Consider the following 27,943-nt stretch of genomic DNA (forward strand, 5'->3'; position numbering starts at 1 on the left):
AGGGTCATTTAAGCGGAAGTGTGCGCAGACCCAGGTGGGCGGGGAAAAGGCAGCCGGTCCTGCGGGCCTTGCCGCCCTAACCTAACGGCAGCCATTCGGAGCGTGATTCCTGAATGACCTCGCGCGAGGCTTGGGCACCCCTAACACCCCGCGGAGTCTGCGCCACTGACTTCCGGTTACTGGGCTCTCCGTGACGTCAAACGCGGAGACTACCGCTTCCGCTCGGGAGGTCTGGCTTAGTTGCTAGATCCCCCAGTTCTCGCCGGCTTCCCGCGGGTCCTCCCAAAGGACCAAGCAGGTGGCCGCTGCCGGCCTGGGGACCGGGTGTGAAGGCCTGTGTTTGAGGACTTGGAGCAGACCTTTGGTGCGCCCTCCTATCCAGCACTAATCTGTTGAACATCTACTCTGCAAGCTGTAACTAGTCTGGGATGAGTTGATGTGGTCTCTCCTTTCATTTGCTTTAGAAGACAGACGTGCAGAGAAGTAGGTACCCTGTAGGGTAAGGTGTTGAGACACACAGGGCCAATACTGAGGTGAAGTGAGGTGGGCGCTGAATGCAAGAAGAAGTCCCAAAACTCTGTAATCAAGGTAAATTCTAACATAATTTCTTTAAAAATCAAAACTAATGCAAAAGAAAGAATCCAAGTTTGACAAAATCTCACAGTTTTAAATAAACACAGCATTAGTAACCGTGCATTGCTAAGCCATATTGGAGCCTGAGGCCAAAGGAGAAACTAGCAATTCTTATCCTGGGACTTAGCTGGTTGGGGAAGGATATGTTCAGTAATCTGGCAGATATGCAGAGACAGATGAGAAGAGTCCCTTGTTAGGGTGAAACTGGAGAATTCAGTTCCTTCCGGCTTGAAACTTGGAACTATGCTAATTAAGACAGGCCCTTGAGACAGGGCCTCAAAGAAATTCTCAGACTCTGACTATCAAAGTAGAAAAACTGGATCCATATCAGGGAGCCTGCACACTAGTTAACTGAAGCCTATGTTTTCTGATTTATTAAGTGATCGAGGATATCATTTTTATAGCTTAGGACCTTTTACTTTGACCTTACAAAACAAATATTCTGTGTTGTAGGATGATGACTGTCTCAATATTAAAGTCTGCAGAAGTTCTGTACGTCGGCAGCCTCTATCCCTGTCCAAAGAACAGATTCCACGAAACCATTGAATTTGTGCCTTGCAACACTTGGGGAAATCGAGAGAGAATGAAAAAGAACTCAGCTAGGTGGTGTTGGTTCAGAATCTAGGTAAGAGCCAAGGTGCTGACACCTAATGTGTTCTATTTAAAGATTTCTTCATAACCTTTGCTGTTCATTTGATGGTGCTGGAAACAGTAACTTTGTTCCCCATCTGTGACATCAATTAAAAATGTGTTCTCTTGTTTTAAACAGGCAATTCTTCAGACGATCATGGGTATCCGAGGTCTAATGAGTTTTGTAGAAGATCATAGTAATGAGTTCTTCACTGATGTTAAGTTGCGAGACACAAAAATTATCGTTGACGGCTATGCCCTCTTCCACCGGCTTTACTTCAATTCAAACTTGGAGCTGCGGTATGGAGGGGACTATGATTCTTTTACAGATGTTGTACAAAAATTCTTTGAGTCACTATTTGCTTGTAAAATCTGTCCATATGTTGTCTTAGATGGAGGGTGTGACATTTCAGATAAGAAGCTTAACACTTTAAAGGATCGAGCTAGGGAGAAGATCCAGATGGCCCATTCCCTTTCTGTTGGCGGGGGTGGGTATGTGTGCCCCTTACTCATCCGAGAGGTGTTCATACAGGTTCTGATCAAGCTGCAGGTATGTTTCGTCCAGTGCTTTTCGGAAGCAGATCGGGACATTATGACCCTTGCTAATCACTGGAATTGCCCCGTGTTATCGTCTGATAGTGACTTTTGCATATTTGACCTGAAAAGTGGGTTTTGCCCATTGAATAGCTTTCAGTGGAAAAATGTGAACACCATCAAGGGCACTCGAGACTGCTACATCCCTGCCAAGTGCTTTTTCCTCGATGCGCTGTGCTGTCACTTTGGCAATATGAACAAAACGCTGCTGCCTCTTTTCGCGGTGCTGTGTGGAAATGACCACGTTAATCTGCCTGTCATGGAGACGTTCTTGAGTAAAGTACGACTCCCTCTTGGGGCTGCCAGTTCTAAGGGTAGGAGACATCACCGGGTGCTGGGACTTCTGAATTGGTTGTCTCGTTTCACTGACCCTACCGAAGCATTAGACAGCGTTCTGAACCATCTCCCCAAAAAGAGACGAGGAACCGTGAGGGAACTTCTGTGCAGCTCCATGGAGGAGTACCTGCAGGCGCAGGGAAGGCTTCAGGACTTCTTCCAGCATGGTGCTTACACCTGCCCAGACACCTGGAATCCCAGTTTACCACCGTGGGTGCTTGCGGCCTTAGCCAGGGGCCAGCTGTCCCCTTTCATCAGCGATGCTCTGGTGCTGAGACGGACCATTCTCCACACACAGGTGGAAAACATGCAGCGACCAAACGCCCACAGAATCTCTCTGCCCATCCGGCAAGTCATCTATGGGCTCCTCGTGAATGCTCCTCCACATGTGCGTACTGTGGCCTGGGATGCACTGCCTCCTCAGCCTCCAACTTTCAGCGAAGTGGAAAGGATTAATAAAAATATCAAAACATCAATTGTTAATGCAGTAGAACTACCCAAGGATCATTCTGACTTAAGCAAATTGACTGAGGTAAGTGTTTGTAATACCACCACAATTTCTGTAAATTACAGATTACAAAGTGCTTTCATAATGTATTCAGTTCAGTTCAGTCGCTCAGTCGTGTCTGACTCTTTGCAACCCCATGAATCACAGCACACCAGGCCTCCCTGTCCATCACCAACTCCCGGAGTTCACTCAAACTCATGTCCATCGAGCTGGTGATGCCATCCAGCCATCTCATTCTCTTTCGTCCCCGTCTCCTCCTGCCCCCAATCCCTCCCAGCATCAGGGTCTTTTCCAGTGAGTTAGCTCTTCACATGAGGTGGCCAAAGTATTGGAGTTTCAGCTTTAGCATCAGTCCTTCCAATGAACACCCAGAATCGATCTCCTTTAGGATGGACTGGTTGGATCTCGTTGCAGTCGAAGGCACTCTCAAGAGTCTTCTCCAGCACCACAGTTCTCTCAATATAACAAGCTGAGGTCGGTTGCTATATTGCCCCTATTTCGAAGCTGAGAAAACTAGGACTCTAAGTAAGTAACTATGCGAATCATCAGCCAGGGAGTTATCCATGCTAGGCCTCAAACCTAGATCCTTTAGTGCCAAATTTACCATTTCCACTGTACTTCAGTAGCATGTGTTATCTTTGTGGTTATTACTACTGGTGTGGTGTTAACTAGCTAGTAATAGAACGGAGTTAGTGACTAAAAATAAAAGGAAAAGGAAAAAAATTCTGAGCTGCAGAAAAAGGAAAGTTTGCCTTCAGGCCTTGACCAAAGACATAACTAATATCTCAGACTGCACTGAATTGCAATTAACAAAATTGATACGGGTGCTTGGGCCTAATTTTTCATGTTTATTGATGAGAACTTTTTTTTAGACCTGAGGTTTATGGCATCAGGATGATTTGCTTAGTTTGGTACTGAAAACATGAGTCTTAACCTAACTCATTCTTGCTTAAACCTGAATAGCAGGCCAACCCCCTTTTCAAGTATAAAGAAAGTCTCATGGATCTCAGTCTTTACTTTGTTTTTTAGTAATATTATATAAATATATTAAAAACTGCAAATAGGTATGAAGCTGCTTATCTTTACAAATTAAATGCAGATAAATTCACAGTTCCAGTTTCAATACTTATTTGGGGGGTGGGGTTGGATCCCTGGTGGCTCAGATGGTAAAGAATCTGCCTATAATTCAGGAGATATAGATTCAATTTCTGGGTTGGGAAGATCCCACGGAGATGGGAATGGCCACCCACTCCAGTATTCTTGCCTGGAGAACCCCATGGACAGAGGAGCCTGGCTGGCTACAGTCCATGGGGTCCCACAGAGTCAGACATGACTGAGCAACTAAGCACATTAGATCCAACTCAGTATTCAGACTCAGAAGTCTCCCAGGCCACTCCACGTGCTCGTCAGCTCCAGGATATAGGACCTCATGACAGCATCCCCGGGGGTTTGAATCAGGGGCTGGAGTCCTCCAAAGGTTATACACCATTGATTCTCCATGGGGGTGATTTTGCCCCCAGGTGACACTTGGCAGTGTCAGGGGACACTTTTAATTGGTGGTACTTGGGGAAGAGGCCTGTTGCTACTGCCATCTAGTTAGGAGAGGCCAAGTATGTTGCTGAACATCTTATATTTAGCAGAACAGCACCCTCAACCAAAAATCATCCAGCGCAGAATGCCTACACAGGTGACCAGGAACTAGCCCTTTTAGCCTCCCCATTGGTAACAGCTCTGGCAGGATGAATAGGATTCACATCAGTGGGTCCAGGAGCCTTCTTGGCAATGATGAATGACTGCTAATAGGAAAAGTTTTCTTTCTGGGGTGATGAAATGTTCAGGAATTAGTGATGGTTGCACATGCTTATTGCTAGTGGTAGAAAACCCAACTGCCAGTGCAAAAGGCTTAAGAGACCCAGGTTCGATCTCTGGGTCAGGAAGATTCCCAGGAGGAGGGCATGACAACCCACTCCAGTATTCTTGCTTGGAGAATGCCATGGACAGAGGAGCCTGGCAGGCTGTGTCCATAGAGTCGCACAGAGTCGGACATGACTGAAGTGACTTAGCATGACATGGCACGGCACAGGCATTAGTTCACTTCAGTTCAGTTGCTCAGTTGTGTCTGACTCTGCGACCCCATGGACTGCAGCATGCCAGGCCTCCCTGTCTATCACCAACTCCCGGAGTTTACTCAAACTCATGTCCATTGAGTCAGTGATGCCATCCAATCGTCTCATCCTCTGTTGTCCCCTTCTCCTCCTACCTTCAATCTTTCCCAGCATCAGGGTCTTTTCAAGTAAGTCAGTTCTTCACATCAGGTGGCCAAAATATTGGAGTTTCAGCTTCAGCATCAGTCCTTCCAATGACTATTCAGGACTGATTTCCTTTAGGATGGACTGGTTGGATCTCCTTGCAGTCCAAGGGACTCGCAAGAGTCTTTTCCAACACCACAGTTCAAAAGCATCAATTCTTCGGTGCTCAGCTTTCTTTACAGTCCAAGTCTCACATCCATACATGACTACTGAAGAAACCATAGCCTTGACTAGACGGACCTTTGTCGGCAAAGTAATGTCTCTGCTTTTTAATATGCTGTCTAGGTTGGTCATAGCTTTTCTTCCAAGGAGCAATTTCTTTTAATTTCATGGCTACAGTCACCATCTGCAGTGATTTTGGAGCCCAAAAAAATAAAGTCTGTCACTGTTTCCACTGTTTACCTATCTATTTGCCATGAAGTGATGGGACCAGATTCCATGATCTTAGTTTTCTGAACGTTGAGTTTTAAAGCCAACTTTTTCACTCTCCTCTTTCAAGGCATGGCATGGCACAAATAAACTAAAACCATTTTAAAGGGGTGAATTTTATGACGTGGGAATTATATCTCAATTAAAGAAGGAAAAAGTCCCATTGGCCTGCTTCCCCATAGGATCTAATCTTTCAACAATTCCATATACATAACTTCTGAGGCCCCTGCAAGGGACATGCCTGATTACAAGTCACCATGCTCAGGGAAGCCCAAGATTGGACATTCACATCTGGTGTGTACAATTCATTTATCATTTAATTCTAGAGGCAACTTTACAAGAGACATTCTTATCACGTTAAGTAGCACAACTGACCAGAGTTGAGCATAGGTCAGATTCCAAACATGGATTTATTAATACTTTACCCATACCAATAAAAAAAAGTGCAGTTAGCACCAGTGTGGCTGTTAGCATGACTGATGGTGTCCTGAATCCTTATAGCTCTTCCTGTTCTTCCACTGACCCTTCCCAGGAGTGTACTGGAGGGCCATCAGTCACTCCTCTGTCATAAGGGGTCTGTGGTTAATAGAGACTTTTTAAGAATCATTAGGACCAGGTGGCCTCTATGCTCTGCTAGTTACAAACAATGGAAATCTTTTCTGAAGCAGTCTATGCCCATGAGACCAGTTACCCATTCATGAATTTTGACTTAGGAATGCATACCCTGTTTCCAAGCACCCACCCCCAGGTTAACTATAAATTGTCCCAATGGCCCCTGCAAATGCTTCTGATCGATTATTGTCCCCAGATCCTGATCCCACCCTGAGTTACCCAATAATAAACCATCCACTGATTATATGGAGCCACTTGCCTCATTTTTCAGTCTCATGATGCCTTCTCATTCCCTCCATCCTCCAACAGCAGCATTTTAAAGGATGTGTTGCTAAAATTACATTTCTACTCACAAATGGTGCAACATTGGAGGCCTTTTTTTCTATTTTAATCTATGGTCTTATTGAGAAGTAACTGATGTACAATGAAATGTCTGTTTTAAGTGTGCATACTCTGATGAGTTTTGATGTACATTTACATCCGTGAATCCATCCTACAGTTAAGCTAATGAGTGCATCCATCCATCAGCCCTAAATATTTCCTTTGCCTCTTTGCCCTTCACCCTTCCCTGCGTGTGTCCACATAGCAAAGTGCACAGATAATTTATACCTTGATGAGTTCTGACCAGCTTGACAGTTCCACATAAGGAGAACCCGATGAAGACTCATCAGCACCCCTGCTTGCCCCACCCCTTGTTCCAGTCACCCTCTCCCTCACCTCTTGTAATCATTGTCTTGGTCTCTAACAACATTGAACAGTTACTTTTTACACTTTATAAATCATCTGTCTTCTTTTATTCAACACGATCATGAGATTAATGAGATTCATTCATATCACTGTGTGTAGTTGCAGATCATTCATTTCTCATTGCGGTGTATTTTTACATTGAGGGAATATGCCACAATAGATTTTTCCAGCTATTTTTTTTTTAACAGATGATGGGCATTTGGGCAGTTTGCAGTTTAGGCTGTTATGAATAGTGCTATGAACATCTGAGTGTACAGCATTTAGTAAAATTATGGTCACATTTCAACAGAACGTGACAGTTGCACATTGTCATACGTCCCAGCTACTCCATTCCTAGTCATACGTCAACTCGGAGTGGAGTAGCTGGGACGTAAGACACACATATGTTCAGGAGATTGCCAAGTGCTCTTGCACAGTGGTTTCACCAATAAATATTCCCACCAGCAGTTAATGGGCATTCCTCTGACTCTACACCGTTAATGTTACTTGGTGTCTTCTATCCTTTTAAAAAATTTTAGCTATTCTTTGGTTGCCATCATTTTAGCCAATTTAATGGGTGTTAATTTGCATTTCTCTGATGACTTATTTGAACACCTTTTCATGTGTTCACTGGCCGTGTGCATATTCTGTTAAGCTTCTATTCAAAGTCTTTTCCTGTATTCCTATTTTTTGGTTATTCCTCTATACAGGTTCTTTATCAAATAACATGCATTGTGGGGAGTATACTGTGGATTGTCTTTTCACTCTAGTATGTTTTCATGAACAGAAGTTCTTAATACACTTTAAAATTTCATTATTTATGCCTATCACTTTTGTGACCTACTTATCGCCTGCTCAAAGTCATGAAAAAAATTTTTGCCTTTCACATTTAGATCTGAAATCTATCTGGAACTGATTTTGTGTGTGTATATGGTATGACACAGGGGTTGGGACACTTTTCCTGCCTGAAAACCAAGTTGAGTCAATGAGTGCAGTGTGATAATACTCCTGGCTCAATGGATGTGACAGGTATTCTCATCATTCAAAGTGTATTCATGTATTCAAAGTGAGGGGAGATTTTAGTTGTATCTGCAGTGATGTCATTTGGGTTTCCATTGGCACAGTCAATTCTGTATTCTAATTCAATGCTGTTAGCTCTGATTAGCCCACGGTAATTCTAAAGGGTATCGGTGCAGATGTGATTCCAAAGATGTGAAGTTCACATGTGGAAATTTTGTGATAGTATCTGTTCATTTTGTTTGCTTAACACGATGTGGCAATAGTACTTCACCTGGGATTTACCTGGTAGCCCAGTGGTAGGGAATCCGCCTTGCAGTGCAAGGGATGCAGGTTTGATCTCTGGTCCGGGAAGATTCCACATGCTGCAGTTAAGCCTGCATGCCACAACTGAGACTCGATGCAGCCAAATTAATAAATTTTAGTTTAGTTTAAAACATAATGATACTTCATCTGCTCTGTGCCAGCTCTTGTAATAGAAACTTTATACAATCTCTTATTTAGTTCCCATAGTAACCACATAGGATAGAATTTCCATTTTCGCTGTGTTACTTGTGGTGGACGGAGCACCATTCAAGTGAACCCTCGTGAGGCTATCTGTAAGGAGAGATGGAAGGGGTCATTCTTGGAGAGTAAGGCAGTGTGCCAAGACCAACCTCTCTCCTCTGCCTCTGTGGCAGCAGCTTCTGCAGATTTGTCAACATGGGGTGAACCCTCACTAGATTTAAGGGCTGTGAGCAGAGCAGTTCCCCTTTGGGAAGGGAACATGGATGAGTTAGTCTTATGAAACATCTTGTGTAAACTCATCCTCGTGTCCATTATACAGATGATCAGACATGCCTGTAGAAAAGCTCAGAAACTTGCTTACGGCTGCAGAGTTAGTGAGGGGAGAAACTGTCTGAAGTCAAAGCCCAGACTCTACTTGGTTCATAAAAGTTGTAACTTGGCTAGAGAATGCAATAATTTAAGCATTATGTCAGAAAAGAATTCATGTATTTTCTTAGCTTTGCTTGGTATGTCCTTTTATCAGTTTAGGAGATTATAAGGAATATATTTAAATTTAAGTAATTAATGCTACTTCCTAAAGGGGTGGTTGACTGTACTGTAAACCACTTTGTGTATTTCTAATTTTAAAAATTTCATCAGAGTATTCAGTTATTAAAACAAGTACCTATAAATCATTGTACTAAAGCTGTCATACGTTGACAATGAAACTTGTTTTGTCAGTTACAATATGTTTTACTTCAAGGTAACATCTCCATTTTCAGCTGTCAACATACTTAATGGCGAGGCGTTACATGCCAAGAAATGTGCCAGGCAGTCTCATCTTTCCAGAAAATTAAGAAGGAAGTCTTTTCTGGCTTTGTGCAGACACCACTAATACAAACTATGATTTTTCCTCTCAGAGTTTGATGGTGAAGTCACCCTGAGGTGCTCTTTTAATAGTCCTAATTTCCTTATCTGTGAAACTCTGTGACCTGCAAGGTCCCTTATGTTTCTTAAATCTTAAGAAAACTATCCTTCAATTAAAAAAGAATAAAAATTGAAAAGAAAGAAGAAAAGATATTCATTAAGTTAAAATTATTTCAACCAGAAGCCTGAAGCTCTTATAGCTTGTTACTTCCTTTTATGTGAAACCTGGAGTGAAAGTTGGTGAGTTACTAGCACAACGCAGGCAGCCCTTAAATATTCCTGTTCCCCTGGAATATACCTGCCACTAGAAGTGGCCATCCTGGGGCAATTCTCTTGTGGAAGAAAACAGACAGTAAGACATACATTTGAGTCAGGACCCAGACAAGCAGAAGGCTGCGTGGGATGCTGCAGACGGTGCATGTCATCCCAGTCTGCCTTCCGGAGGTGATCAGTGATGCCCTCATGGAGGAGGGGGCCGGCACAGTCACTGGCAGGTAAGGGTAGGGTTGAATGTAGATCTTTGTTTCTTAAAGCAGAAGTGTTAAAATGCAGATTTTTGGGCTCCCTTCAGATTTACTGAATCAGTTCTAAGGGATGGGGCCTGAGGATAGTTTTTACTAGCTTCCCAGGTGACAGGCACACTGAAGATAACCAGCAGCCCACACAGGTTGTGGACTGGGGCGTGGACTGATGCAAATAAGGACAACAGCATGTCCAGCCAGTCACCAAACTTATGGTACCCCTTACGAAGTTTCTAAATGCTTTAAGTGGGGCTGATTTTTTTCCACAGGAAGATAAGAAACTGACCTAGTTTCATTTGCATGAAAGTATCTTCATACTAGAAAAAAAAAAAAAAAAGACATTTCCCAAAGTAACTTACAGAATGTCTGGTGTGTATTTTCAGCTCTCCTTGGCTAGCCGGCAAATGCTTCTGTTAGAAACGCTGAAGGTGAAACAGAGCCTCCTGGACCCAGTCCCTGCCGCGCTGAAGCTGCCTGTCGCCGTCAGCTGCTACTGGGTGCAGCGCACAGAGGCCACGCTGCAGCTGCACCACCTACAGGCCCTGCTGCTGGGGATGCTGCTGGGGCCCTTGCGTGCCATGGTCAGCAGCCCTGGTAGGTACCTGCACGTTCCGGGAGTGTGTCTTCATGAGCTACATGCATATAATCAACAGTTAAACAAAAGTTCCCAGATTATTTACTTCCATCAGTTGTATCAGAACTTAGAAGTGGGGCACCCAGACATCTGATTCCTTGACCAATCTTTCTGAGCACCACGCGTGCCTTGACCGCAAGGGCACAGCAGTGCAGATGTGCTGATGCTGCCTCACCCGCCTGCCCCTTGGCACCTGCGGCTGAGTCTTGAAAGCACGACTGTCGTGTGCACTTTGTGCTCCGTGTTCCCTGTCCCTTCTCCAGTGCAGCAGCAGCATCTCCCCTGGAGACTTATGTCAAATTGCCCATTAGTGGAACTTCTGAGCATCTACAGTAACAGTAAACGTTAATGCTTGTGCTGCTGTTTTTTTGTTTTTTCCACTGCAAGTTTCTGTTAGTAGATAAGTTAATGATGGTAGAAATAGTAATTTCTCTTTCTATTAGAGAAATACACTTTGAGGCACTTTCATCTTCATTTAAATACCAGGTGAAATAAATATTGAAGCATTGGAGCCTGTTAATCCTCTAATGAAATTACTCTTTGTACAAGATTATGAGCTTTATCCAGCAGGTATAACAGTTGTCACACTCTAGAACAGCACTATCTAACACGATAGCTGTGAGCCACATGTGGCTATTTAAAGTTGAACATTCAGCTTCTCAAGGAACTCACATTTCAAATGCCCTGGAGCCACAAGGGGCTAGAGGCTGCTGTACTGGACAGCACAGATATAGAACATTCCTATCACTACAGGAAGTTCTGGACAGCACTACTCCAACATTTGATGTTTAAATTAAGTTCATGAAATGATGAGCCAACACAGACTCCAGGACACCCCAGTGTGAGAGCCTCTGTCAGAAGGGACTATTGCAAAGCAAGTAAGTTCCAGCCTGCTACCAATTAGGACAGAAGTTAGGGTGTTTCCCCCCATTGAATATAAACATAGTTTAAGAAGATTGTCAGAGCACCAGCCTATTAGGTTTTTACCTGAGTCCAACAGAAGGGGCATGTCAAGAGTCTGTTTGTTTTCTTTTAGGAATGTGGACCCTCCACCCCCACCCAGGCAGGCTCAGTGCCTTGCTGCTCGCTCATGGGTAAAAGGTGGGCCTCCTTTTCCCTTCCTTCCAAGTTGGTCTGGAAGGCAGGCTGCGAGTGGACCTGGGTACAGGCAGGTCTCCTGGGGTGGTTGCTGCTTTTCCTTCAACATTGAGCAGGTGGATGACTTGCCAGATTTTCTGAGTGTCTTACTTTTGTTTTTTCCCCATAAAACAGAAGTTAAAGCGTGTTTTGAACACACGACTGTTTCTTTGAGGAAGTTTAGCTAAAGAGAATGGGATTTTTCATAGTAATTGGTATTTTTCAGAGACAGATTTAGGGTTTGGAGGTTCAAATGCAGATGTGTTTAAGGTCAGGTAGTAGATCAGAGGAAGAGATATTATTTTAAGGAAAAGTAAAGAATTTGGGGTTGAATAAACTTAGGTTGTCACTAAAAAGGCACCTCAGTATAAATAGTTTATATGTCAAAAGGCTTTTACAAATTGACATGAAGACAGCTAAGAGCCAGAAAAGAAAAGTATTTTGGTTGTTTAAACTATTTTTTTTCTTTATGGAATCTGAAGTTTTACGTATGGGAAAATATTACAAGATGATACAGTGTTTTTGGAAATGCTGCCCTTTGGCTGTGTCTCTTATCCAGAGGAGGAAGCGGTGCGGGGCGGCGGGGCGGAGACGCTGTATGAAGAGCTTCAGAGAGTGAAGGCCCCGCCTGGCACGCGGCTGGACTTAGACACAGCTCACGTCTTCTGTCAGTGGCAATGCTGCCTGCAGATGGGGCTGTATCTCAACCAGCTGCTGTCCACGCCTCTTCCGGAGCCAGACCTAACTCGGTAAGAACCACGTTCCAGGTGGCCACATGTCAAAGTTCTATTTACATTTAAAGCAAAGATTTTTTTTAACGAAATCGAATTTAGTATAATTGGTCTTGTTATACCTGAAGAACTATAATGCTCAGTTTAAAAGATATTAAATTACTTCCGTATTTCCAAAGAAATTTCCATGATTTTTTAAAGCTTTCCAAATTAAAAAAAAAAAAAGATTCCTTGAAGTAAAGGTAAGAGGCAGCTGTTGGCAGAATATAGCTCTTCCCCTCATTTCTTTTTCCCAATATGAAGGGTTTTTCTGATGATCTGACTGAAATATTCTCTACTTCCAGTCTCTGTAGCCCTGCTGCTCTTCTGTCTTTGTACTTGCATTTCTTACCACTTGGCGTATTATTATTCATTCATTCATTCAGATAGTAAATATTTACTCTGTGCTAGGGTGTGGTGAGCAAAACATCTAAAAAGTCTGTTGTCACAGAGTTTTTAGTGATGTGACTATTAGATGCTTATGTGGATTTTTTTTTGTCTGGGGCTTTTGTTTTGCCAGACAAGTACGAAGAAGGGAGACACAGCCTGCGTGCTAGGAAGTGGGCTAACGTTTGACTATGGAGTGTAAAATGTGTAAGGAAAGGCTAGCAGTAGGGTATGGGCCAGTAAAAAGGGTGGTAGGATCACAGACTGGACATCTGAGTGATTTGTATATTTGAGGGCGTGAGTGAGAAAGATAAAAGGGAGATGGTTAGAAAATAGACTTGCAGTTAAATATATCTCTGCACTTCATTATAGGCCCTGGGAGGGCTAAGGACTTGCTTGCTGTGTTTACTATTATAGGCGCAGAGCCTCGCATTCAGTAAGTACTCACATATTTGTTGAATAAATGAGTTTTATATGGAGGCATTCCATGTGTGCTGGTATGACTTGAAATGTTTCAAGTTCAAAGCTTCCTAGCAGTAAATAATGTTATTGAAGGTAAGTCTGTGTGCCTGACACACAGTGAGGCCAAACAATACCAGAATATTGGAGTTTGGAGCAGAGAAAGGTTTATTGCAGGGCCATGCAAGGAAATGGGTGGCTTGTGCCTTAAAAACCCAAAATTCCCCCAAATCTTTCAGCAAGGCCCTTTTATAGGAAAAGTGAGGGAGGGCATGGTTAGTTGTTGCAAACTTCTTGGTGTCAGATCCTTTGTTCTTGGTCAGGTCCTGATATTCCTGTACACTTGTAACAAAACAGTTGTTATTCTCTGTTTTGAGAAAGGGAAGGAGAGGCATTAAATTCTCTTTCCTTGCTTCCTTGCGGCTTTTAACACCTAATTCCTTAAGCAAAGCGATGGCATTACCCCTCATTTTACTTGTTCAAAGTCCCAAGGCTTGACTTTCATCCTCTGAGGTCCAGGCTCTGGCTCAGAGCAGAGGGTCCTCGTGTGGGCCAGTCCCCTGCCCAGGAGCGCTCGTCCAGCACCCAGTCAGTCCTCCTACCCAGGCCTGGCTCAAGAGGCAGATCTCAGCTGCCAGTGCAGTCAAGACCAGGTTCCCCAGACCCTGCCCAGCCAGTCCTCAGCCTGGGACTCAGAGAACACTGCGATCTGCCTGTCCCCACATTGTCCTGGCACCCCCGCAACCCTGACTGTTGACAGAGCAGGACCTCTAACCACCTGGCTACCTCTCCTGTGCTGAGGGCCGGGCGCCTGCCCCTCCCGTTTCATGAGTGCAGTGCCCGAAGCTCTTGCTGCCAGCACGTCGGCCCATCAGGCCTGCCAGCTTGACAGCACCTGGACCTCAGCTGCCCCCACGGACCCCCAGCAATCTCAGGTGGCCACACAAACCTGCCAACCCAGCCAGGCCCCTATTACATTAATACACCCTGGAACTTTCTACCAAATAAGATTAATTGTCCTTTTACCTATGGATTCTTTATTCCTTTCCTTTAATAATTTTGGCCATCCTTGACTGGATCCTCTCTAGTGACCATGGATCCATTTGAAAGAAAACAGCAGAAACAGTTCCCTTAATAGTGATTTCAGCAGGAGAGTTGTTCCTGCATCTCAGCATCAAAGACTCTTTAAGTGAAGATTTATACTAAATAAGTGGTGGTTCTCCATCAGTTGCTAAGGTACCAATTAACCCTGGCAGTAAGTTATATATTAATATTAAATCTGTGGCTTCCAGTTCATCTCAGCTTGTATTTGTGGAGTTTTTAATCCAAGTGAACCAATGACCTTACAAATGATGCAATTAAATTTTCTTGTATTTGAACGGCCTACCTGTTTGTTTAATCAGAAGCATTTTAACTCCTTTTCTTTGAAGTGTTAAGTAAGAGGCCTGCTCAAGTTGGGGCCAGTTGCAGAACCAGCAAGCACCGATCATTTACTTTGTAGATATAAAGTTCTAAGTATTACCAGCCAAGAAGTAATCTTTGTAACAATTCAGTTCCTTCTTTCAAGAAACAGATTATCCTTGAGTAAGTAATAATGCTTTTATAGAAGCAGTGCTCTCAGTATTTGATGCATCTCTTGAAGCCACGTTAGTGACAGCTGTCCCGGTGCAGGAGCCTTGGCTGTAATGATACCCTCTCCTCTTCCCTGAGCAGACTGTACAATGGGAGCCTGGTGCACGGTCTGTGCCAACAACTGACATCAGCCTCGGTGGAGAGCCTCCTGCGCTTGTGTCCTGAGGCCCAGCAACTCTACGAACATCTGTTCAATGCCACAAGATCCTGTGCCCCTGCTGAACTATTCCTACCAAAGGGTAAATTAAATTCAAAAAGAAGAAAGCAGAAGAAATCAGGTATCAGCTGGTCAGAGAACAGAGTGGGAACCACCCTGAACGCTAGGAGTTGGCATGAAGGAAGCAATCGTTTTGAGCTGTTGATGGTGGAGACCTTGGAGAACAAGGAGGCCCCGGAGCTCGAATAAACTCAGTTTATAATTCTTATCAAGAATTTGTGTTACCTCCCTTGAAATGATGAGTTTTTTACAATTAATCTGTGTGAGGATAAACATTGCAGTACTTTGAATTGCAAAGTATTTTGTATTCTGCTTTTGATAGTGATTTAAGTAAACTTTTTGTATTTCTTAAACACATGTGAAAACATGTCTGTACTTGCCACATCCCACTTCAGTAAGTTAATAATAGTCTACAGCCTTCAAATTGCAGCAACTCAGTCCAGGCTATGTTTTTTCAAAAAGAACAGAAGTCCTATGTCAGTTACTTCCTATAAGCTGAAGCTGACTTACCATCATTTAAAACAACTGTGTCTTCTTCATTCTTTATGAGGAAAGGCCTAGGCCTGGAAGATAGAAGCAGCCAGACAGAAAATGAGACTCTTAAGTACTTTGACAAGAGTCCATGGCAGGGCTGATGAGCACTTTTAGAACAGAAACTGAAACTGTTAATGGTCCCAACAATAGAAGAAACAGCATCCTGGTAATGGGATGTGCAAGTAATTTGATGTCATAGCCAGCATTTTTAAATGGAATTATCAGATACACATATCATGGATTGTGCAACTTCTTACTGTGGACTGCAGTCAAGGCTTTGAAAGGCACTGCTCTGGAACACACTAGAGGCTACCAACATTAGAAACACCTACAGAATGGTGAAGACATGGCCAGTTCTAAATAAAGAATTGAAACTAGAAAAGCAAGTGGAATGAATATATTTGGGCAAGTTCTGAGAGTGTACTCCAACCTTCATTTTTTATGTATTCATGCAAACGGTGTTCCTGCTGTCTTACTGTCTCGTTGCTATATTCCATCAGCAGCTAAATGTGGTTTCAGCTATTTTTTGAGCAGGCCTATCTTCAGTTATTTTTGTACTATTCATGGGGTTCTCACGGCAAGAATACTGGAGTGGTTTGCCATTCCCTCCTCCAGTGGACCATGTTTTGCCAGAACTCTCCACTATGACCCATCCATCTTGGGTGGCCCTGCACAGTATGGCTCATAGTTTCATTGAGTTACGCAAGCATGTAAGATCTTTGTCATATCAAAATTCTCTTCCTTCATTCTTGGAGCTGGGGGCCAGTCGAGAAATCATACTAGTAGCAGTGTCTTATTTCCCAGCTTATCATAACACTTTTTTTTAAAAATGTTTAATTAGAAAATAACTGCTTTACAATATTGTGCTGCTTTTTAAAACCACCAACCTTGCATGAAAAACCATTCTTTCCCAGTTCTGCTTTGGCAAGTGTACTGATTTGATAGGCACCAAACTGAAGAGTGTAGGGCTACAATTCAAAATTGAATTGTATCATTTACCTTTCATTAACAGGAATTTTTCAATCGAAGGGGCCTTCCTTCTTTTAGTAGACATAAGAAAACAGGTTCCTTTCTTTCACTGTTGGAATTTGGGCCATTCACTTGAAACTATCTAGCCTTGCAGTAAAGTTAAAATCTAATAATGTCCATTAACTCTTACTCTGAGAATTCAGGAAAGTTACCTACTCTGGTATGTATCTTCTCCTGTGTATATTAAGCAAGAGGTCCCAAGTGCTCCACAGTACATCCGAGGGGGGTTACCAAAGAAATATGACATAGTACCTGACCCCAATGTCATACTTGTGTAAGCTGCAAGGGGAGTGAAATAAGGAGAACATTTTATGATGCAGTTCTTCAGATGCAAAATGGCACAGTACAGACTGAAGGCTACAGTCAGGAGAGATCAGCCATCAGGACAAGAAGGCGAAACCTGAGGATTCTCAGACGTGGCTTTCGAGCTTGGCTGTGAGATAGATGATTCGGAGGAAGTGCGGGTGGGGATGGGAGCACATGTAGAACGTCACATACTCCACTTCGAAAACCTGTTTCCTGTGTTTTTTAATCAAGTCTTTGGACCTTGCTTTCTGATTCAGTTCTAGCTACTGAAATTTCACTTGAGTCTTTGGGGATGTTCAGTCTTCAATTAGCAATTTAAGTAATAAAGAGAACTTTAGACAGCTAAGATCAATAAATTTTAGGAATAAAGCTGGAGAGAGAGAAACACTATAATGTGATGTTCTGTGTTTGGCTGTGATTAAACTTTTATTTGTACAAGTCCTTTTTAAGATACCTGGACGTGGAAAGCTGAATATGTATATCCTATAAATTTAAAGGCCTTTCTTAATAATTATGACAAAAAAGGAATTCAAATTAATTTCATATTTGAATTCCTAATTCAAACCAATTAGTTTTAGAAGCTAGAAAGATCTTACAATTATCTTTTCCTCCTTTGTGCATAAAATAAATGAACCAATGACTATGCCTCAGTTAACCCTATCTGCTAGAGTAGGAAATGGCAACCCACTCCAGTATTCTAGCCTGGAAAATTCCAGAGACAGAGGAGCCTAATGGGCTACAGTTCCTGGGGCTGCAAACAGTTGGACACAACTGAACATACACACACACCCTATCTGTAAAACTGGAATCAGAATAGTTCACATTGTTATCCAAGGGATAAAAAGATGTGTACTTTTAAGTTCGTTAGCACAGTGGCCCGCACTAAAAACATGCCACAAATGACAGCTATTATTAAATCCACACCTGAGCGCCAAGAGCAAAGCAAGGGCTCTGGGAGAAATGAGGGTACTGGCCAGGAACATAAGGCATCATGAAACCAGTGGCTGCCAGAGCTCATGGCAGACTCCTGCAGAGGCAAAGCAGGTCAACATTGTTAAATATGGCCGAGTTGAGAAGGGCAAGAACGTGAGAACATTAGCACAGCTTTAGCAGAGCTGCCAGGCTGAAGCCACACTGGAAAGTGGAGAAGTGCTGGGAGGGTGCGAAATAGCAGCCAAGCTCAACTCCAGGAAACAATGAATAAAGACCAGAAGGAACAGGCCCTGTGTGAGCATTTTGCTGCTTCTGTCCTTTTTTTCTTGTTATCAAGGAATTTTCTGTAGTGTTTTTTAAACCCAATTTGAGACTTCAGAACGTGTTTAGAGACAAAAGAGAAAATTAGGAGCAAGTGTTACCTTTTCGTGCAGCTGCAAGGGTTATATCCTGGCCCTATCCCATAATCCTAAGGAGACCAGTCTCCCACATAGTGAGGCTTCCAGAGTTCACGGAACACTGCTCTCTAGCACATGCTATTTGGCCGGTTTGCACACCACAAACCCGGCAGCACCCAGCAGCACCCAGCAAGCAGTCACTCGCAAGACCAGGAGAAATAATTCCACTTCTGTAAAAGGACAAACTCTCACTATGACTCCAGACCCAGTGACCCTGGATTCTTAGTGTGGTGTTAGTGGAATACTCAATATTTATCTCATAATGTCTTTCATTGATGTATTTCAGTCAGGGCAGCTAGAAATGATTCTGTACTTATACCAATTTAAAATGAAATACTCTTTTGGAGAGATGTCTATTAAAAAGATGGCTCTCCACTTTTAGCAACAGCTTTCTGAGCCATACAGGATACCTTGCTTTAGCATTTCTTCCCAGGTCTCAATAATGCTATAATTCAAGCCCATCCAGCTATAATAATCCTAAGATGAGAACTTCCTGCTGAGGAAGAGCATTTTAAATTTCAAAGGCATGGACTGCCCCCAGGCAGTGTACCAGTCTGTTAAAATGGGTGAAAGAAATGAAGAGGTAAAACATGAAGAATTGTTCCAGCTAGTTTCACTGGATTTGGTGTTCGGGGAGAGAAATTCCATGTTACATATGCACATGCACTTTTTTTTTTTTTGGCCTCACCATGTGGCTTGTGGGATCTTAGTTCCCCAACTAGGGACTGAACTTGGGCAACACCAGTGAAAGTGCCAAGTCCTAACCACTGGACCACCCGGGAATCCCCCCACGTGCAATCACTTTTATTCCTAACTAGTATAGGTAACATTTTAGGTATTTGGTTAATATAGCCAAAGTTTTTATTAAAATAGCTGAATTGTACATATTTTAAGAAATTTTCCCATTATCGCTTTAGGAGATACTTGGAGATTTCTATGTACAATATAACCCACTATCATCAGGATCAAGGAATACCTAGGAATGTTTTTGCAAAAAACAAAATTAAACAATAAAAATGTATCAGTGCTGGATTTTTGATAATTTGTAAGACTGAATCATTTGACTCTGAAAACATTATAACCATCACATGAGCTAGCATACAAGATTGGGAAAACTTTTCAGGCATGTTGATATATATAATTGGGGCTTTATGGAGGATTAACTGAAGTGCTTGTTGTTCTTGAAAAACTGCTGTGTGTGTATCCAGCCATCACCCACCTCCCCATCTTCCTGTGTCTGGTTTATGTGTGGGTCCTTTTAACGAGGGAATAAATCAAAGGATTTTGACAGGAAAAACAAGTCTACTCTGCAGTGTCTCAATGCGTGCTGTCATGGATGCAGAGTAATGAGCTCTATTTCAAAATAGGTGGATTAACCTACTTATTAAAAGTGAACCTGTTCTGCTATGGTTTGAAACCTTTGAGTAAATACATATTAATATTACTTTAAAAAATGGAGTTAATAAACATAACCAATGAGAATAGCTATAAATCACTGTTGAAACTGCCATAACAACACAGCATTTTTATGTTTTCATTAAAAAGAAAAAACCTTATTTTCAGATTTCCTATTCAGCTGTCATTCAACATTTCTATAGGATGGGGTGTAGTTGAAAATGAGGGAACGGGGGGTTCTGTTGTGGACTGTTGCCGTTTTTTAGTCTCTTAAGTCGTGTCCAACTCTTTTGCAACCCCAAGGACTATAACCCACCAGGCTCCTCTGTCCATGGGACTTCCCAAGCAAGAATACTGAAGTGGGTTGCCATTTCCTCCTCCAGGGGATGTTCCCAACCCAGGGATTGACTCTGTGCCTTCTGCATTAGCAGGTGGATTCTTTACCACTGAGGCACCAGGGAAACCTTGGTGGATATGTTAAGTTAAACATAGGTTTCAGGTGCTTAAGTAAAGAGAAGCCTAAATTAAATAAAGTCTTTGAGTGTTGAGATTATGAAGTGTTTTCCTCCTCCTCTGTTTACAAATATCTCCAATAAGTATATTGTACTATTGTAATCCTTTAAAAAAGAAAGAGGAACTAGACATCAAATTGCCAACATTTGCTGGATTGTAGAAAAAGCAAGGAAATTTCATAAAAATCTGTTTCATTGACTACGCTAAAGGCTTTGTCTGTGTAGATCATGACAAACTGTGGAAAGCGCTTAAAAAGATGGGAATACCAGATCATCTTACCTGTCTCCTGAGAAACCTATGTGCAGGTCAAGAAGCAAGTTAGAACCCTCTATGGAACAACAGATTGGCTCAAGATCAAAAAAGGAGTACAACAGTGCTGTCTGCTGTCACCCTGTTTGTTTAACCTATATGCTGAACACATCATGTGAAATGCCAGGCTGGATAAGTTACAAACTGAAATCAAGATAGGTGAGAGAAACATCAACAACCTCAGATATGCAGATGATACCACTCTAATGGGAAAGCAAAGAGGAACGAAAGCAACTCCTGATGAGAGTGAAGGAGGAGAATGAAAAGAGCTGGCTTAAGACTAAGTATTAAAAAACTAAGATCATGGCATCCGGCCCTATTACTGCATGGCAAAAAGAAGGGGAAAAGGTGGAAGTAGTGACAGATTTCATTTCCTTGGGCTTCAGAATCACTGTGGATGGTGACTGCAGCCATGAAATCAGATGATTGCTTCTTGGCAAGAAAGCGATGACAGACCTAGACAGCATATTGAAAAGCAGACACGTTACTCTGCCAACAAAGGTCCGTATAGTCAAGGCTATGGTCTTCCCAGTGGTCACCTATGGTTGTGAGACTTGGATCATAAAGAAGGCAGAACGCCAAAGAACTGATGCCTTCGAACTGTGGTGCTGGAGAAGACTCCCAAGAGTCCCTTGGAGGGATCAAACCAGTCAGTATTAAGGGAGATCAAGACAGAATATACACTGGAAGGACTGATACTGAAGCTCCAGTATTTTGATCACCTGATGCGAACAGACAACTCACTGGAAAAGTCCCTGATGATGGGAAAGTTCAGGGGCAGAAGGAGAAGAGGCCATCAAAGGGTGAGCTGGCTGAATGGCATCACGGGCCCAACGGGCATGAGTTGGAGCAAGCTCTGGGAGATGGTGAAAGGAAAGCCTGGCATGCTGCAGTCCATGGAGTCGGAAAGAGTCGGACATGACTGGGTGACTGAACAACAACAACGATTATAATCAAAGGTCTGTAATAGTTAAGATTCTAGGAAGGATGCCAATAAGCAAGCTTCTGACAGTCCCTGTCTAGCCCCCCAAAACTGAGGGAAACAGGCCAAAATGGTGGCAGGGGGCTTTTGGTACCGAAACCTGGGAATGGTGACATTCACAAATCCAAGTCCCCAATCAAAGCACTATAGTTCTGTAAGCTCCCAGATTCATGCAAGTTTTTTTTAAAGACACTGACCCTATTATGATCATCATAAATTATTTTGCAAAGCTATTTTGGAAAGTCGAACAGTCAAAGAGAATTCACTAAGAAATCCTGTCATAACTTTACTGTAGAAATATACTGTGCAAATATGTTGGTTTAGAATGTTCCTTCTCTGTAAGACTGGACTGATAGTGTATTTTACTTCAGCCTGCTCAAACAATGATGCCTGTTTTTGTGTTTGTGTTAGGAGGAAGCAGCTGACAAGAAGGAAGTCCATCCAAGGGGGTGAGGAGGACAGGTAAACAGAGGAGCAGACTCTGCAATAGTAGCTTCGGTGAGTGGAGTGTGTGTGTCGGGGGGAGGGGGCCGTGTGTGTGTTGAAAAGCATAACTGATGGGACAACAGATCAGAACACCCCAGCCCATTGTAAGAGGGAGCCTTGGTGATGAGGTGGACCAGTAACAGCTGCCATGTCCTTCCTGTTGATGATGTTCTGAGAACAGACTGAGTCTCTGGCTTCTTCCACAGACAGGAGCCTTGATGGAGACACCCAGGAGTCACTGACAGCAAATCTGGTATCAGCTGCATCCATTTCAGACAGAATACCTTGTTGAGAGACTGGAGGATAGAGAAAATTGATGCCACCTCTTTTCTGGTCCACTGAACACACGGCAGAGGCCTGCTCTTTGTGAACAGCTACATCAGAGGCAGCCTTCTATGAAAGACCAGCATGAATGCAGTGGTAAACAGTATGGAAGTGAATGGAGTACATGTGCGCCAGTAAAATTTGTGGGCCATGGTCTGTCATCCCCTAGATTAAATTAACAGCCCTATGTGGGTGAGTTAGGAAGATATTAAACAGTTTCTCTTCATTTTTAACACCTCTAATTCATGGGCTATCTATCTAGACCTACTCCATGAAGAAAGATGCTTATAAATTCCAATGCAGTCGTATTATGCAACTATATGGATGAATATGATAAAGGACCATGAAGACACACTCATAATTTCCTAAAATCCATCTAGCAATTCTTCCATATGAAATCTGCCGTGTCCTTTTTATCAAGCATACATTTTTCTGCCATTTGGCTAGGGCCTGCTATGTATTGCTCAAAGATAATATTTTGTGAGACTCACATAACCAGTTGTTTCATATTGGCTTTTAAGGTGCAGACTTGATGAAAAAGAGCAAATAGTCAAGGCTTTATGGTATTTTACAACCACAGATGACACCAAATTGTCACTTCTGTTTAACAGGGAAGGCCTCAATAGAAAACTAATATAGCTGAGTGAATTGGTATTAAAAAGAAAAAAACCTGTATCAAAGACCGTATTTCTTTTTAATTCAAAGGCTGAAAATACTCAGAAAACAAAAATAGATCTTTAGGGTCATGTAGAACAGTGTGCCCAATTTCCCACACTGTGTGCTCTTAATACTGTGAGATATGATTTCTACCCTTATCTGAGTAGTAAGAATGCAATTACTGCTGAAGAAATAATGGTGATGGGGCAACTGAGACTGATGTATGAAGGCAGTTCAGCCAGGCCAGTAGCCATGGGGCCACTGTAGACGTATGGGCCTTTGCCAGGATATCTGCCAATTTGGCTAGACTCAAACACAAAGGGAACAGAATGGCAGAGCCAGGTACGTCCTGTGATCCGCACAGGAAACACTGCCTACTTGGAGCAGTGCAGACACAGGCAGGCCCCACACTCTCATGTACATGGGAGTGCTGGCAGGTCTACATCAGAGAGGAATAAGGATCAAAACTAAAGCCTCAAAATGTTTTTCCTACCCAAACTTCCACCACCTAAATTTACTCTGAATAAAAAGAGAAGATTATAGCAAATTTCTATCTGCATCTATCACTTAAGTGGCTTGTACTTAAAATTTTAATGCTTTCTAAAAAATAAAATCCCACAAATGTATACCCAAACTTTAGCTGCATTTATTCTAACCAGTATTTACCCCTCACACACACATACATACACATACCTTTAGAGCCATCTGGAAAGGCCATTCTGGTTGGCTCTTCAACTGGGCTTTGAAGAACAGGTAAAATCTCTGATTCTCAAATTAAAACAGAGCAAAAAGGATTTCAAGTTGAAGAACTACTGTCCTAAAAGACCAGTAAGTGGACTGTGTTGGAACACTGTGTGTGAGATATGAGGTTAGAGAGACCCAAAGAAGAACTATGAGTGAGATGCAAACAAAAAATGAGCACTATTTTTTACTCTCTTACCATAATTCTTAATAACTAAAGAAATTACTTTCAAAAAGTATCTTACTCTGTCAAAGCTGAGTTTACATTCATTTACTTGTTTAAAATGTATTTTTAATTGGAGAATAACTGCTTTACAACGTTGTATTAGTTTCTGCTGTACAACAGTGTGAATCAGTCACATGTATACATATACCCCCTCTGCTTGAGCCGCCCTCTCAACTCCCCATATGCCACCCCTTTAGGTCATCACCGAGCTTAGCTTCCTGTGCTTTATAGCAGGTACTCACCAGTCAGTTTTACACATTGTAGTGTGTCTATGTCAATATTACTCTCTCACTTCATCCCAGCTCTCCTTCCTCCACTGTGTCCACAAGTCCATTCTCTATGGATGTATTTATAAATCCATACCATTATTTATTTTCTATTCCTGCCTTGCAAATAGGTTCATCACTACATTTTTCTAGATTCCTATCGCTTTACTTCAGTTCAGTTATAAAGTCATGTCTGACTCTGTGGCCCCATAGACTGCAGCATGCCAGGCTCCCTGTCCATCACCAACTCCCAGAGCTTGCTCAAATTCATATCCATCAAGTCGGTGATGCCATCCAATGATCTCGGCCTCTGTTGTCCCCTTCTTTTCCTGCCTTCAATCTTTCCCAGCATCAGTGTCTTTTCAAATGAGTAAGTTCTTCACATCAGGTGGCCAAAATATTGGAGCTTCAGCTTCAGTATCAGTCCTTCCAATGAATATTCAGGACTGATTTCCTTTAGGATGGACTGGTTTGATCTCCTTGCAGCCCAAGGGACTCTTAGGAGTCTTCTTCAACACCACAGTTCAAAAGCATCAATTCTCAGCTATCCTTATGGTCCAACTCTCACATCCATACATGACCACTGGAAAAACCATAGCTTTAACTATATGGACCTTTGTCAGCAAAGTAATGTCTCTGCTTTTTAATATGCTGTCTAGGTTGGTCATAGCTTCTCTTCCAAGGAGCAAGTGTCTTTTAGTGACTGCAGTCACCATCTGCAGTGATTTTGGAGCCCAAGAAAATAAAATCTGTCACTGTTCCCGTTGCTTCCCCATTTATTTGCCATAGTGATGGGAACAGATGCCATGATCTAAGTTTTTTGAATGTTGGGTTTTAAGTCAGCTTTTTCACTCTCCTCTTTCACCTTCATCAAGAGGCTCTTTCGTGTTTCTTCACTTTCTGCCATAAGGGTGGTGTCATCTGCATATCTGAGGTTATTGGTATTTCTCCCAGTAATCTTGATTGCAGCTTGTGCTTCACCCAGCCCAGCATTTCACATGATGTACTCTGCATATAAGTTAAATAAGCAGGGTGACAATATACAGCCTTGACATATTCCTTTCCCAATTTTGAACCAATCCATTGTTCCATGTCCAGTTCTAACTGTTGCTTCTTGAGCTACATACAGGTTTCTCAGGAGGCAGGTAAGGTGGTCTGGTATTTCCATCTCTTGAAGAATTTTCCACAGTTTGTTGTGTTCCACAAAGTCAAAGGCTTTAGCATAGTCAATGAAGCAGATGTTTTTCTGAAATTCTCTTGCTTTTTCTATGATCCAAAGAATGTTGGCAATTTGATCCCCGATTCCTCTGCCTTTTCTAAATCCAGCTTGAACATCTGGAAATTGTGTTCACATACTTGTTGAGGACTAGCTTGGAGAATTTTGAGCATTACTTTGCTAATGTGTAAGATGAGTGCAACTGTGTGGTAGTTTGAACACTCTTTGACTTTGCCTTTCTTTAGGATTGGAATGAAATCATTTTACTTATACATACATATATATATATGTATGTGTGTGTATGTATAATATCAATGTGTGTAACAAGAAATTATTTTCCTATTACCTATAATTAGTCAGCCATGGTTTTAATTCATCCCAGGCTAGAAACTTCATCTAATATGAAAAAGAACATCCAAACTTCACACTTCCATCAGCCTGTGTCCCACTAAAAGCTGCTCAGCTCTGGAAATTTTTCCAACACTCTAGTACCCAAGCCAAAAAGCCAGAAGATGGAGTATCTTCTTGTCCTCCCATTGGGTCATGTCAATGCTCTTAGAAGGCAGAAATTACATGTTCTCCTCTCCACACTAATTGCCACATCTCAGCTGGTCCCTCTAACCCTTAAGCGCCTACAGTTCTCTAATCAGTCTCTGTTTTGTCTTTACCCTCTGAACTCACCTCAGCATGTTAGAAGACAAAAACCACAACTCCACACTGGAAATCTTCCAGCAGGCTGTAAGTCAGAAGTCTTCTCCTTCACCATAAGGCTCCAGCCTGTCTGTCCAGCCCTCAAATCAGGCTAGGCCTCCTGCCGTGGCCCTAAACTCCTGTGACTTTCACCTGTCCCTTCCAGACTCCACCAACACTGCAGAGGTTATGCCTTCTGGTTGCCACATCCTGCTGTCCTTGACTGGAGTTTCTCAACTTACGGTGTGATTCAGATGCCACTAGTTCTAGGAAATTTCCTTGATCACATCTTCCAATGAAGCTATTTCTCTCCTTTCGCTACTGTAGCACTTGGGGCAGCACTTAACCACTGTACTTAATGTATTTCACTTTCTTCTCCAAGTTAAGACTGAGAACTTCCCAAATAGAAACCTGCCAAACTATTTGAAGACTATTATACCTACATTAATATCAAGGACTGGTTAACCATTATCCATTATTAATAATAACCAACTCTGAAAACCAAACCCCCAAACCCAACAAGAGTTTACAGTCATTCCAAGTACTAACTGAGCTCAAGGGAGCTTAATTATCAGGATAATCTGTCTACCCATATACCAGTCCACACCATGTTTTAGTATGCAAGTCAGCTACTATTTAGGTCGCAGCTTACTCTAAAAAGGCATTTCAAAGATTTCCAAAAGTCAATGTCTAGGGAAACTTCCAGTAAAATGTGCACCTTATTCATTTTTAATGTATGTGTATTTTTAAAATAAACATGCAAATACCACCACGAACTTTCATCAGACAGCCTGTTAATGTATATCCTCAGCTAACCTGTTCCATCAACTCTTGAAGGGCAGAGATCCCACCACCTTTCTATTCCAAGTACATCTAAGTACTAAAGAAAAGTTTTCTCAAATGACAGTCAATTCATCCATGTAAGTTCAGGGTGAGTCATAGGTAGAAATAAAATGCACACAAATGGCCAAGTGACAGAGACAGAAAGCAAGGTAAAGTTAATTGAGGTTCTTAGATCTTATATTTATTCTTTGCCACCAAACCAGTTCCTGTCACTGAGAATATGTTGTGAGTATGGCCAGTGTTCACTTTACTTAGGTACTACATGAAAGAGATCAAAATGTGCTATGATTCAGAAAGACTCAGTGTAACAGATATGCCTTGCTAGGGTATGAGACATAAAAATGTGTTTTATTCTTGTCAGTGAAGTTACCGCTATTAAAAGAAGTCTGTGTGTCCTGAGGGGGGAGGTTGTTTAGTTTGCCTTGTCTCACACTGTTTCATCTCTGGGTCATGCAATGCTCAGCACAAATCTGAGAGAACATGCTAGGTCTTGTTCCTCTGCAGTCAATTTGAATCATTTGAGAACTGTCTACCTACATGGTGAATTAAAGTTCCTTTTCTTCCCTGACATTTAATCACTTTGAGGACAAAAAACTTCATGAGGTAGTCTAACATGGAAAAATCAAGTTAGTATTGTTAGGGGCTACATCTAGCAAGTCTTAGTGCCAGGAAATGGGGAAAAATTAAAAATTTAGATACTAGTGCATGTGGATTATCCATGCTAATTCAGATAATATGCTATATGAAATACACACAGAGACAGACTCTAATTTGTTGTTTTACTGTGGAAAACCTGTTATACGGATGGTATCTGTACTATACATTTCACTTCTTTTTAAATCACAGATTCAATGTACTATGAGTACTGTGTATTTTCTGTATCTTCAACATCCATATGATTTTAACATTAACAGTCCCAACTGGAAGAACCTTAACTTTTGAAAATAAATCATCCTGGGGGAAGTTTAAAATCTTAAATATAGGAATAGGCACATTTATTTCATATGAACCTAAAATGCAAAGCAAAAGATTGACGTGCACTTAATACGTATCTGAAGTCTTTGTAACAGA

General features: G+C 42.2%; 1 protein-coding gene across 4 annotated transcripts; it reads left to right on the forward strand.

Annotated features, from left to right (window-relative positions):
* The first annotated feature begins 87 nt into the window (after window positions 1-87).
* On the forward strand, window positions 88-27,627 carry ASTE1 (asteroid structure-specific endonuclease 1). 4 transcript variants are annotated; one of them, XM_088840672.1, is made up of 8 exons: window positions 88-588; window positions 1,087-1,258; window positions 1,403-2,725; window positions 10,112-10,322; window positions 12,059-12,248; window positions 14,829-15,025; window positions 21,835-21,921; window positions 22,116-27,627. In XM_088840672.1, the coding sequence occupies exons 3-7, from the start codon at window positions 1,421-1,423 to the stop codon at window positions 21,846-21,848; spliced, it is 1,917 nt and encodes a 638-aa protein (XP_088696798.1). In that variant the 5' UTR covers window positions 88-588; window positions 1,087-1,258; window positions 1,403-1,420; the 3' UTR covers window positions 21,849-21,921; window positions 22,116-27,627. The 4 variants fall into 4 exon arrangements, with proteins under 4 accessions (XP_088696798.1, XP_088696801.1, XP_055269864.2 ...); XM_088840675.1 differs by having other exon boundaries at window positions 14,829-14,986; XM_055413889.2 differs by lacking the exon at window positions 14,829-15,025.
* Window positions 27,628-27,943: the final 316 nt, after the last annotated feature.

This window comes from Moschus berezovskii, chromosome 1 (assembly GCF_049115385.1).
Source record: "Moschus berezovskii isolate FMDL1 chromosome 1, NW_MosBer_1.0, whole genome shotgun sequence".
Lineage (NCBI taxonomy): Eukaryota > Metazoa > Chordata > Mammalia > Artiodactyla > Moschidae > Moschus > Moschus berezovskii.